We start from the raw sequence: 13914 nt of genomic DNA, 5'->3' as shown, positions 1-13914 counted from the left end.
TATATATTTTGTCTGATCCACCTTTTTTTTTTCTTGTACAGATATTTCTCATTGAGTGAATGGATGTGGGGAATCAAACATCAGTAAAAGAATTCATAATCCTGGGTCTCACAAGCCTTCCAAAGTTAAAGATTGTATTCTTTATTTTATTTTTCATTGTGTATACTATAACGGTGGCAGGAAATATAAGCATTATTATCGTAACCAGAACTGATCCTCAGTTGCAGACCTCTATGTATCTTTTCCTTAGCAACCTGTCTTTCATAGACATCTGCTTCTCCTCCGTTGTCACCCCCAACATGCTGGTAAGCTTTCTTTCAGAAAACAAGCCCATTTCTTTTTTCTGCTGTGCTACGCAACTCTTCAGTGCTGTTGGATTTGGGACAACAGAGTGCATACTTCTTGCAGTGATGGCCTATGATCGCTATGTAGCCATTTGTAACCCTTTACTATATGCCACCATTGTAACCAAGAGAACGTGCCTACAGTTGGTAGCATGTTCCTATCTAGGTGGATTTCTCCATGCAGCCATCCACACCATCGCCACCTTTCGACTGCCTTTCTGTGGCCGAGAGATCCATCATTTCTTTTGCGATATCCCCCCACTGCTCAAGCTCTCGTGCTTTGACTCCCAACTCAGCAAAATCTTGCTTTTCACCTTTATTAGTATTGTAGGGTTTAGTTGTGTTCTAATTATTGTTCCATCTTACATTTACATTATCTCTACCATCCTGAAGATCAAGTCCACAGAGGGACGGCGCAAAGCCTTCTCCACCTGTGCCTCTCACTTCACTGCAGTGTCTTTGCTCTTTGGAACGGCTATCTTCACCTATATCAGACCTCCCTCGATGTATTCCCAGGATCAAGACAAGGTGCTTTCTTTAATCTACAGTGTGGTGATCCCCATGTTAAATCCTTTGATATACAGTGTGAGAAACCAAGAGGTCAAAGCTTCAATCAAAAGGATATTGGGTAGAAAGCATTTTTTCTAAAACATTTAGACAAGTCAAGAATCACATTATCCCTTTACATACATACTATAAACCGTATACCATTTAATTTTGTAAAATTCAACTGTATTTTGCAGAAATAAAAAATTGGAATTTATTTTTCAGGTGGCTGGTATTTTTTGGATTTATATAGGTAATTCGTAGTGTATTCAGGTAAAATGAATTGGTTGAAAATTTCCAGAGCAGCTCAAAATATGTCTAGGCTTCCACTGCATGCATACATTTATCTGGATAAGGAAGAAGGGGGAGAGGGAGAAACTTCTGAGGGTGTATTTAAGTTATGGGAGGAACCTATGTTCCATTTCTAGATCCACCTTTACTATTTTGCTCATCACTACCATTTTTATCCTAGCCACCAATTTATATGTGTTAAGCAAACACTAGTACAGTGTCTAATCAGCAAAGAAAATCATTTGCAGTAGTTTATCAGTTTCCATCTGTAACCCTTATTATGATTACCCTGCTTTTAGAGGTTAATAAAATTCTGATACCCCTTAAAAAAATGTATTAGTATCCTTTAATCCGTGAGCCTTTTTTTGATGACTGGTCAGCTGGCACTCCGAGACCAGAGGTGTTGTAGTGGGTGCCTCAAGCTGATTCAGTCTGAGAAGGGGTCATAATTCTTTATTTGTATTATAAAAGCAAGGAATATACTTTTGTATCCTGTTGTAAGATGTTTGATTAGCAAAAGATGCTAGTTAATCATATAGACTCAATTTTGCCAGGTAAAAACGTTTCTGAATAGCAAGAGGAATTTCCTGCCTGTGCTGTGGAAATTGATTATATATATGTTTAAATTAACATTTAATATGAACATCTAATTTCAGTGTATTCCACTAGTTACTTTGAAAACAAAAAAAGTGTTATAATTACCATGCATGGAATGTGAAGTTGCAGAAGATTAAATATTATATTGTTTAGCGAATGTTTTATATCTAGTAGTCAATAGCAGCTCAGTGGCTCTTGCAAGCTGACATAGTTTGAGAAGGGATCGTAATTCTTTATTTTTATTGGAAAGATTGCAGTAGCAACTCTGGAAATTTGGAGCGGAAATCTGTGAACAGAAGAAACTGCCATTTCCTGCTGGCTTCTGAGTGCTGCAAGCCAGTCAGGCCTTCAGGATATCCCTAATGAATATGCATGCAACATGAGTGAAGGAGCAGTCTCATAGTTAGAGCAGTGGGGTATAAACTAAAGAAGCCAGGGTTCAAATCCTGATGGCATCCTTTGAGACTTTGGGTAAGGTACTTCAGCCTCCATTATCTCAGGTGCAATCTTAGGGCCAAATTTACTAAACATTTTTCCTGTAGATACAAAATGAGAGAAAACTATTTAGTAAATAACCTCCATATACTATAAGCCATTTGGAGTGGGCAAATACCTATGGTACCTGAATGTAATCCACTTTGAAATTGCTAACCAGTCACCAAAGATGGAAAATAAATAAAAATAAAATAAGAGGCAGTGCATACAAATGTTTCACAGTGTGGATATCTTAAAAACCAGATGAGTTTGTGACACTCAAGGACCTGAGTTGCCTACCCCTGGTTTAGGACATCAGGTTATGAGGAGCCTCTAAATATTGTTTTAAAAATTACTAAATTTAAAGTTTAAAAGTTTTTTTTTAATTTTTTTGGTTATGCTACTAGACCTCTTAAACTTAACTTAGGACCTTAGTGTGTCTTAATGTAGGCTAAGGCCACCATAAAGGGGAAAAAGGAAACCAGCAGTGGCAGAAGTCCTCCAAGCCATCATCAGAAGAGCAGAATAACCCAAGGTTTCAAAAGAGGTCACCAATAACACTGGCATAAACTCTCAAAGGCAGCACGAGAGGGGCAGGGTGTAGCATGAATGTCTTAAGGCACCATGAAGGGGGGACAAAGCAGAAAAGAGTGGCATGAAGACCCCAATGCAGCATAAGAGATATAAAACAGTTCACCCACAGTGACAGGAGCACCCCCAAGGCGTAGAGTCTGGGGTATGGTAGCAAGGCAAAATAGCAGACAGATCTCCAAGCTGGTGCATCATAGGTTAGGCATGAAGGCAGAATGGCAGCAAGATCCCCAAAGGTATTGCATAAGGGGTATAATAGCAAGGAAGAGTGGTAGCAAGTCCACCCAAGATTTAGCATAAGGTGTATAGCAGCACAGATGAGTGGCAGCAAGACTGAGCCGATGCGGTATCAGGACCACAGATGACAGAAAGACAGAGTGACAAGCAAAATACCCACAGTATGGCATCAGGAGGAAGGAAGTAAGACAGAGTGGAAGCAATATCCTCAAAGTGTGAAGTCTGGGGTATGAAAGCAAGGTTAAGTGGTAGAAAACCCCAAGATAGAACATCAGAGTGGCATCAAGACCCCAAGGAGTAGCAAAAGGAGTACAGCAATAAGGCAGAGAAGCAGCAAGAAACTCAATTGTAGCATTAGAGGCATGACAGCTAGGCAAAGTGGAAGCAAAATCCCCAGCATACCATAAGGGTTATAGTAGCAAGAAACAGCAGCATCAAGACTCCTAAGATGTAGAGTTTGGGATATAAAAGCAAGGCTGATTGCTACACCCCTTGGGGGGTCTTTCTACCATCAGGCAGCTTCACTTTGACTATTTAACTATTTAACTTCACTTTAACTTCACTTTAACTATTTAACTTCACTGTAACTATTTAACTTCACTTTAACTTCACTTTAACTATTTAACCATCAGGCAGCTTCACTTTGACTATTTAACTATTTAACTTCACTTTAACTATTTCGACAGCAGGGCCCACCCTCTGGAACTCTCTGCCACCGGAGCTTCGACAAGAACCTTGCCATCAAACATTTAAGAAACACCTCAAAACATGGCTTTTCAGACAAGCGTTCCCGGAATCCCAAGACCATTCTGACACCGGTTAAAGGACATAACAGGACATAATTGGGTTCTAGGATCTCCCCTTCCCCAACTATTTTAGCCTGTTCCTCTCTTTTCTTCCTGACTTACAGCCCTTAATTCTTGTCCCCGCCCCACCTCTTATCTCTTATCTCTACCCATTGCCCTTTCCCTCTCCCCACACCCTGTGCCATCTGTTACTCTAAGGTAACCCGAACTATTCTACTTAAGTGCTAAAGTTAAGGTTACTATTAATTATTTAAATGTTCTAACATGCCAATGTTCTTTAAAGTCCCCTATTCGAAGTATTCTTATGTAATCATATTTATATATTCTACTAGACGTTATGTTCTAATGTTATACCCTAGCCGCGATTCTTCTGTTATTTTATTCTTTTGACGCTATGTTTTAATGTAACGCCTTAGATGCGATTGTTGTGTTGTATTGTAAACCGATATGATTTATAAATCCTACAAGAATGTCGATATATAAGAATTCAAAATAAATAAATAAATAAATGTAGAGTTTGGGATATAAAAGCAAGGCTGATTGCTAAACACCTTGGGGGTCTTTCTACCATCAGGCAGCTTCACTTTGACTGGTCCTCCATCCTGTCTACTTGCCCTCTTCTCCCACCTCGATTCTGTCCTGACTACTACCTCTCTCGGGAATTTCTTGATTGCTATACTTACCAGCCAAACTGCAGTACGTTTCAATTAGCCTTCTTCTTGAATGGGAAACAAAAAAAGAAGCAAAAAAATTGTTTAATTCATGGGTGTCCTCAATTTATTTTGGGGGTGCACTAATGAAATGAAAATGGTCTCATTTGATGCATTTTACCCATTCATTTCAAACAAATGTACCTCCCTAGCCTTTAAATTACTCACTATCAAAATACAATGCATTTCTAGCCTTTCCACCTTAGGGAGTTTGTCCCAAGGAATCAGGGAAGAAACTCTATTTAAAGCAGACATGTATCACTGGGCAAAACACTTTTCAGCTCATTTGGAATCAGTTACCTATCATGATGTCTCGAGGTTCTGATTGATTTCAAGCTATTCCTACTCTTCAGTGTAATAATTTAGATATTTCTTGATCATTGCTTCAGGGCACCAGTGAAGGCAATCCTGCAGGTGAATGTACCTTTCTGCATCTGAATAATTATATATGATCTGTGTGCATTGAACTCAGTAGGGAAACAGCAGAGAATAGCACCTGAGCAATAAATGACCTATCTTCATAGAGGAGGAAGGTCTGTCTACTAATTTTTCCATGTTTAATTATGTATTTTGGGGTAGAAGTGGATATTTCACAACACCTAAGGATAGTGCTGCTGTAAAACCTCTGTTGCTGTATTTTGTTTCAGACAATTAGTACAGAGATGGGAAACAGTGCAGAAAAGGCTAGTTGTGGTTCCAAGCTGAATGCAAGGCATTAAATATTTTTGTGGCTAATCTATGAGTAAAAGAGAGTTTTTATGTCAAGGACATCTTTGTCATCATATGAGCTACCTCACATAGCTCTGCTTGTGACATCTGAAGAAATATTATATAACGCAATTGTCACATTCCTCAACCAGACCATTGTGGTCTTCCTCTCTGGGAGAATTTTACCAGCCTTAATCAAGAGTCTCAGCCCAAACTGCAATGTCCTTTTTAGGTTCCATTTAGTTCCATTAACTCTTATCTTGAAAACCTTCACTTATTTAAAGATAGGAACTACCCAAGTCTCCATAGAGTTATTTTGGATTGGTGCATTTAAGTACATGTATACCAAAACCTCTTCTAGCTATACAATCTATTGTATCTTCATTTGAGGAATACCAATTAGGACAGATCTCAAGTTTTAGAAATCAAATATATCTTTGAATTAATTTTTCCCTACCTGATTTAATACCAGAGAGATTGATGCTTCTGGAAACTGATGCCCTACAGTTATTCACTGGAAAGGTACACAAACAAACACATTCACATACAACTTAGATACACACATACTGCCCTATCACAGAACAGATACAGCATGGTTAGGGTCCTTTGTTTACAGTTTAAACCTATTTTCACCCATAAATTTTAAGATTTTTCCAGAGGTGACATTCAGTTTAAACCAATATGCATCCTAATTTTAGTAAAAATGGCAAATTTTATACTGATGGAATATATATATATATATATATATATATATATATATATATATACACACAGACATACATATATATATACATATATATATACACACAGACATACATATATATACATACATACATATTTAACTTATTGAACACCCTGAAAACCAAAGTAATGTTTGTAATCCCAGGTCAGAAGTTTGCTTGAAATGCTAAGCTGGATGTCTGTTAATTCATGAGAAGGCATTGGATTTATGGCTTCAAATCTCAGCATAGATTATTTTGTTCTGTGGCAAATAAAATAAGAATCATTGCAGATGGATGAAAATATTTGCATGCCTATTCTTGTTGCCTCCTGAGCTCTGTTCTATATAAAATGTTTCTTTTGATGTTTGGAATCAACATTTCATGTATTTATGGGCTGCAGAACATGACTATAAGGCATGGTTTTTGCCTAACATTTACTCTGCTGCCAGTCAGCCATAACATAGCTTATAAAGCATAATAATTTATCCGATTATGTGCTTTTCCATTACTTATTCAAAGCACAATATGGCAAACTGTAAAATGCAAGATATTACATCAGTAGGAAAAAAGAAGAGCAAATCCGATTAATGGAACTTGGGTTCTGATAAATATGCGCCCTTACGAGAGAGCAAATTTACGAACCATCATAGACCTGCAAGGCCAAAGTCTGAAACAAGCAATGGAGTTAAAAATGCGTATAAAGCTCGTCCCCTTCTATAAATCTCACCAATGGGAAATTAAGAGTGCCAAGGATGACGATTTTTGGTATTCAGATGGTCTTGCCAGAAGCTGTGTGAGAACTTAATATAAAAACTTAGAAACAAAGAAATGATGGCAGAAAAGGACCAAATGGTCCATTCAGCAAGCCTGTGTCATGTAGGTTACTCCATGCTTATAATTTTTCCCAGACAATAGAATCAGGGCCCTCATTGGTTGCTTTTTGAATCCAATTCCCCGTTACCTCCGTGCTTATCAGTTTCCCACACTAGCCCTCATTGATTGTTGTTGAATCCAATCCTGTTATGCCTTGCTTTTGAAGAAGAGAACAATGTTTGAGTTGCTTCACAGTAACATCCTTGTTGTTTAAGGGTAGTAACTGCCGCAACAGCAAGTTACCCCCATACTCATTTCTCCAGTCTGCAAAAGTTGGGCCCTTGGTTGCTAAACAAATCCAATTCCCCTTTTTTTTCCCTGCCATTAAGCAGAGAGTAATGATGGAGTAATGCATCTACAGTATCAGGGCTTATTGGTTAGGGGAATATCCACCACACCATCAAGTTACTGCATGCACTTCATTTCCATCCTGTAGCCTTTAGGGTTCTGCAGCATAATCTTCCTTTCCTCTTTTTCCTTTTTACTAATCATCTTTATTTTACTGTCTTTTACAACTTCTCTCTCGCTCATAGCAGATTATTTTTATTCTGTTTAAGGCCAGACATAACAAAATGGAAAAAAACATTTGGAATATCTGACCCCTGGTCTCCCAGTAACCACGTACCAATTTCTCTTTCGGTTTCCTGTCTGTTCACAGCTCTAGCTCTGCCATTATGTCTCACTTTTTTAAAATCATTGTTCGCCCTTCTCTATCTTTTATGTCTCTGACATTTTTAAAAAATGTGTCTGTCTTTTCTAGCTTTCTTTCAATATCATCATTCCTTCTGATTCTTTCTCCTTACACCAGTAAAAGTGGTAAGGTCATATCCACAGCTGCATTTTTTTTTTTTTATATATATACCAACATTCAAGACGGTGGTCCCATCATGCTGGTTCACAAGAAACAGGGGTGCAATTATAATAAACTTTACAATTTGAACAATAGTGCAGAAAAGCAGTTTCATGTAACAGGGAAATCAATAACTTGGAGTAAGAAGGAAAATGAAGATCAGATAATTATATATATGTATAAAAACATTGTAAGAGGTGGCTATTAATGCTATTACTAGCGAAGCGAGTTGATTGATGGGAGTTAAATAATGTTGGAGTTAGGAAAGGCCTGCGTGAACAGCCACGTTTTGAGTCTTTTCTTGAATGTTGATATGTTGGCTTCCATTCTAAAATCCGGGGGAATGGAGTTCCATAAAGTTGGACCGGCTGTGGAGAAGGCCCGATCTCTAAGCGTGATGTGTCTGCATAATGTTTTAATTTGTGTACTAATACATTTTTTTTCCTGCAAATATTTCTCAGTGAGTGAATGGATGTGGGGAATCAAACTTCAGTGAAAGAATTCTTTCTCCTGGGACTTACAAGTGTTGCAGAGTTAAAGAGTGCATTGTTTGTATTATTTTTCATTGTGTATTTTATAACGATGGTAGGAAATATAAGCATTATCATCATAACCAGAACTGATCCTCAGCTGCAGACATCCATGTACCTTCTCCTCAGCAACCTGTCTTTCGCAGACATCTGCTTCTCCTCCGTTGTCACCCCCAACATGCTGGTCAGCCTTCTGTCAGAAAACAATCCCATTTCTTTGTACTGCTGTGCTACTCAACTCTTCAGTGCTGTTGGATTTGGCACAACAGAGTGCATACTTCTTGCAGTGATGGCCTATGATCGCTATGTAGCCATTTGTAACCCTTTACTATATGCCACCATTGTAACCAAGAGAACGTGCCTACAGTTGGTAGCATGTTCCTATCTGGCTGGATTTCTCCATGCAGCCATCCACACCATCACCACCTTCCGACTGCCTTTCTGTGGACGAGAGATCCACCATTTCTTTTGTGATATCCCCCCACTGCTCAAGCTCTCGTGCTTTCACACCAAACTCAGTGAAATCTTGCTTTTCACCTTTATTAGTATCTTGGGATTTAGTTGTGTTCTAATTATTGTTCCATCTTACATTTACATTATTTCTACCATCCTGAAGATCAAGTCGACAGAGGGACGGCGCAAAGCCTTCTCAACCTGTGCCTCTCACGTCACTGCAGTTTGTTTGCTCTTCGGAACAGTTATCTTCACCTACATCAGACCCCCCTCAATGTATTCCCAGGATCAAGACAAGGTGCTTTCTTTGATCTACAGTGTGGTGATCCCCATGTTAAATCCTTTGATATACAGCGTGAGAAACAATGAAGTTAAAGATTCGGTCAAGAGGATATTAAGCAGAAAGCATTTATTTCAATTCATTTAGAGAAAGAGTCACATCATTCCTTTACAGAGCTCCACGTATTTTAAATGCAAACCACAAGCCTTTTACCATAAATTTTGTGTAGCAAATAGTTTATTGTGTTTTGGGGAAGAAAAAATAGGACTTTGTTTTTCAACTGGAAGGTATTTTTTTGGAGTTTTTTTATGTGGGTAAATTATGGTTCATACAGGTAAAATGGATTGGCTTTAAATCTCTACTCAGCCAATTCAAAGTATATGTAGGTTTCCCTGGCATGCATCCATAGAGCTGGGATTTCTGGGAGGATGGGAAGAGAGGCATTTCCCTTGTGTATTTATGGTAGGGGACAACAGTAGCACATGTATGTTCAGTTTTCAGATACAGTTTTATTGTTTTGCTCAGCTATATCATTTTTTTCCTAGCCTCCATTGTATGTGTTAAGCAAACACTAGTACAGTGTCAAATTAGCATAAAATATTATATGTGGTAATCTGGCAGACTGTATGTGTAACCATTATTATGAATTGCCTGCTCTTAGAGGTTAATAAAATGCTAAGGTCCTTTAAAGAATTTACTAAAGTTTGTTGTTTGGAATATAAGCATTTTAACTATATTTATTATGGTAAAAAATGTGTGCATGAAGAGAGCAATATAAAAATAAGTAATGCTAATTTTTCTTTAAGCATAAGAACATAAGAAATTGCCATGCTGGGTCAGACCAAGGGTCTATCAAGCCCAGCATCCTGTTTCCAACAGAGGCCAAACCAGGCCACAACAACCTGGCAATTACCCCAAACACTAAGAAGATCCCATGCTACTGACGCAATTAATAGCAGTGGCTATTCCCTAAGTATAATTGATTAATAGCCGTTAATGGACTTCTCCTCCAAGAACTTATCCAAACCTTTTTTGAACCCAACTGCACTAACCACATCCTCTGGCAACAAATTCCAGAGCTTAATTGTACGTTCTCCAATTAGTTTTAAATGTGCTACTTGCTAACTTCATGGAATGCCCCCTTGGCCTTCTATTATCTGAAAGTGTAAATAACCGATTCACATCTACTCATTCAAGTCTTCGCATGATCTTATAGATCTCTCATGATCTTAAAGACCTCATTTATCTTCTTGATTTCTTATTCTAACATACTCTAAAAGTATGTTCTTGCCACACATTCTCATTTTCCCCATCAATAAGGTTATAGAACTCTACCAAATGTCTTTTGCAAAGAGCTCTGCATATCTTTATCTTCTAATTTTGCCAGAGAACAAATGTCGTGGGCTATGAAATAAAAAGGCAAACCTCAGAAGCTTTCTGCCAAGAAACAGTCAAAAGATATCGTAATTGATTATGATCGCTTACCCATCTATAGCCAGAAATGTGTAGAATGACGATACAAAAAGCAAACAATATGCAAGTGTCAGAAAAAAAGATTCTTCAGAGCTCATTTGAGTTAACAGAATGATATGATGATGCTGCTTGACTCCTGGTACAGCTTGTTTCCACACAGAACAATAACATTTAATAGAAATATGGAGAGGCAAAATTTCAATTTCAGTTTGTTTATTTGTTTCAAAAGGTCACTTCCATTCATTTAGTTTTATTTATTTACAAAACTTTATATTCCACTCCCTCATTAGATATAATGCTCAAGCTGGATTACAACATAATAAAAAAAATTTACATACACAATAAAACATGAGGTAGATTTTTTTAAAGCGTTGTTAGCACAAACACCTACATAAGTGCGTATGCGGCCTGTGTGCAAGCAACACAAATTTTAAGAAGCCGTGAAGTACGCATGTAGATACCCATGCGTGCTTCAAGAATAAGGGGGCAGAAAAGAGGTTAAGGGCACGGGTGTTCCAGGGCAGGGCCAAGATTTATGCGTGTAACTCCGAATTTTCAAAAAAGGTTCCCTCGCTCGAGCATTTTTCAAAATCCACCTGCAAATCTGCTTAAAGGCTGCTAAAGCCCTAGCAGAAATATGCACGGGACATTTGTTTGAGCTGCCTCTTAATATTATGGACACACATATGCATAGTAGGGGTATTTTAAATGATATGCATGAACTTGCGAGCACAATACAAAACTGCAGCTCATCTCCGCTCGCACGCAGATATGCGCGTTTATGAGCGCATGCATATTCCTTTTAAAATTAGCCAGAATATTAGCAATAAAATATCATTAAATCAAAAGCCTAATCAATCAGATACATAATCCAATCAAAAGCATCACTGAACAAATATGCCTTTAATGCTTTCCTAAAACATTTATAATCTGGTTGTAGCTGCAAACTTATTGAAGACCATTTGAAAGGGAGGGGGGGGGGGGGCACAACAGTTTTCACAGCGTTAGTGTAATATGGTCACGTAAAGAACACCGAATTATCAACCGAGAAGCTGCATTAAGCAAAGGTTGCAGAAAATGTAGGTAACACTGTGGCAGCCCAAAATAAAGAAGCATTCCATAAAAAGGTCAGAAGAATAGGATTAATGTTCTTATCCAAAATTTACCGATACCGGCGTATCTTCCCCAACTTACAAAAGCCTACATTTGCCACCCGCCTCATTTGATGCTGAAAAGAAAATGAATCAACCAAGTATCTCCCCAAACCACAAATGACCTCTCCTGGTGCAATTTCTATGTCATTTCTACTTATCTTAGGTAGTGGGCAAAAATCATCCTTAAATGAGACAGGTAAAAGTCTTACAAATATTTAGCACTAAACCGTTTTGCTCAAGCCAGCAATTTACTGTCTCTACAGAAGAAGCAATAAACTTACTAACTTCTTCCACATAAGAGCGCACTGGGAATAACAATTGCAGGTCATTTGCATACAACTGAAACGTAATCCCCAATCCATCCAACACCTGACATAGAGGGCTTACATAAAAGTGTGGATAAGGCAGATCCCTGGGGTTCACACATGACCTAATTGTTATCATTCCATATGAAAAAAGAATTCTCATTTATCCATTCCATTTGTTTTTTGTTTCCCATTAAGTAAATGGGGGAATAAATGTAGCCTATTTTGAGCTTCAAAATTGTTGAGGTTTTTTTTTTTAATTCTAATTCTATTCTAATGAAATTTGATGGATAGACATCCTCAGAAGGGGAAGAGACTGTGTCAATGTGGTACCAAAGAATATCCTAAGATGCAGTAGCAGGACTTCTCCATCAGAGAAGAAAGTGGCAACAAGAGTGGCAAGAATAATGCAAGGTTTCAAATGAAGGCACCAATATTAGTGGCATGAGCCCCCAAAGGCAACATGAGAGGGGCAAACTGGCTTCAAGAGTGACCTGAACATCCTAAGGCACCATGAATGGGCAACAAAGCAGCCAAGGTGGCAGAAAAAAAAATCTCCAGGTACTCACAAAAGGGAGAAAGTAACGCGAAGAGTGTCACGAGGATCCTGATTCCACAGAGGAGGAGCAAAGCAGCCACCCAGAGAGGCAAGAACACCCCAAGCTGTAGAGATTAGGGTATGACAGCAAGGCAAAGCGGCAAAAAGACCCCCCCAAGGTAAAGCATAAGTGGTATACCATCTAGGCAGAGAGGTAGCAAGGACACCCCAACGTAAGTACATCAGGAGAATGACTTCAAAACCCCCAAGGTGGAACATCACAGGTTTGGCAGCAAAGATAACACTCCTATTTATTTATTTATTTATTTGATTTTATATACCGTCCCTTAGCTAAGCCATCGTAATGGTTTACAATATATTACAAAGTGCAGTCATTGGTACAGAACATTTCGCATTCAAACAAACAGTCATCCCATATCTGGGATGACTGTAAAAAAATAACAATGCAACTGCCAATTCATTAAAAATCAATATCATATAAACAACAGTCATAATAATTAAAGGAAAATGGTATTCAGAAATTAAGATGAATACCATAAAAATAGTAATCTAATAAAAATACATTATTTACTTATTTAAATTCTTTTTTATACCAAAGTTCATGGCACAAGTCATATCGCATCTGTTCACTTAGAACGAAATGTAGAACGAAAGGAAAGGTTTACATCTAACGATATTTAGATGGATTACATTGAACAGCGTAGGATTAGCCAAGGATTAATCAAGAACAACGAAGAATGGAGGATGTTCTAACTATGAATGAGCAGAGCAGAACTTGGAAACATATCAACAATAATATACATTATACACTGTAATGTCTGCCGAGTAGTATTGCATGGCAGGGTAAGGTAGTGTCTGATATCTGGCAAATCAACAATACACATATCAATGGTATACATATCAACAATATACATTAGACACAGTAGTGTCTGCCTAGGTAGCATGGCATAGCATGGTAAGGTAATCATTGACTTTTCAGGGGAATCGGATTGGCTATGAAGGGATTGTGGCTCAACAGCTGTTTTGTGGTGTTAGGGGAAGGCTCGGGTGAAAAGCCAGGTCTTAAGTTTTTTTCTGAAGGATAAAAGAAAATAAAATATGAATAAACATTGCAAATGACGGTAAAACAATAAGACCAAAGGATCAGAAAATAGTTTGCGCTCTTGCTGTATGTGCCTCTTTAAAAAGCCAGGTTTTAAAATCACGCTTTAATGTTCTGAAGTTAGACTCGAGTCTTAAAGTAATTGGAAGGGTGTTCCAAATTTTTGGGTCTGCTAGTGATAGTGCTCTTTCCCTCACTTGGTTCAAGCATGCTGATTATACAGAGGGTAATGAGAGCAAACCGTTGTTTGCTGAGCTTAAGTTCCTTTGTGGAACATGTAATCTAATCGCTGTGTTTAACCAATCGACA

The 13914-nt window shown here is 38.1% G+C and overlaps 2 protein-coding genes across 2 annotated transcripts; both read left to right on the top strand.

The window, feature by feature from the left end:
• Nucleotides 1-56: 56 nt before the first annotated feature.
• Nucleotides 57-992, top strand: LOC115077838 (olfactory receptor 1019-like). The gene has a single exon (XM_029580132.1). It carries the CDS (start codon nt 60-62, stop codon nt 990-992), a length of 933 nt encoding a protein of 310 aa, XP_029435992.1. The 5' UTR covers nt 57-59.
• Nucleotides 993-8217: 7225 nt separating this feature from the next.
• LOC115077292 (olfactory receptor 1020-like) lies at nt 8218-9159 on the top strand. Its single transcript, XM_029579582.1, has one exon. The coding sequence runs from the start codon at nt 8218-8220 to the stop codon at nt 9157-9159; it is 942 nt and encodes a 313-aa protein (XP_029435442.1).
• The last annotated feature ends 4755 nt before the right edge of the window (nt 9160-13914 follow it).

The sequence above is a fragment of the Rhinatrema bivittatum genome, chromosome 16, assembly GCF_901001135.1.
Source record: "Rhinatrema bivittatum chromosome 16, aRhiBiv1.1, whole genome shotgun sequence".
NCBI classification, from domain to species: domain Eukaryota; kingdom Metazoa; phylum Chordata; class Amphibia; order Gymnophiona; family Rhinatrematidae; genus Rhinatrema; species Rhinatrema bivittatum.
The sequence above is the reverse complement of the archived record's forward strand: the minus strand, read 5'-3'. Positions and strand labels throughout refer to the sequence as shown.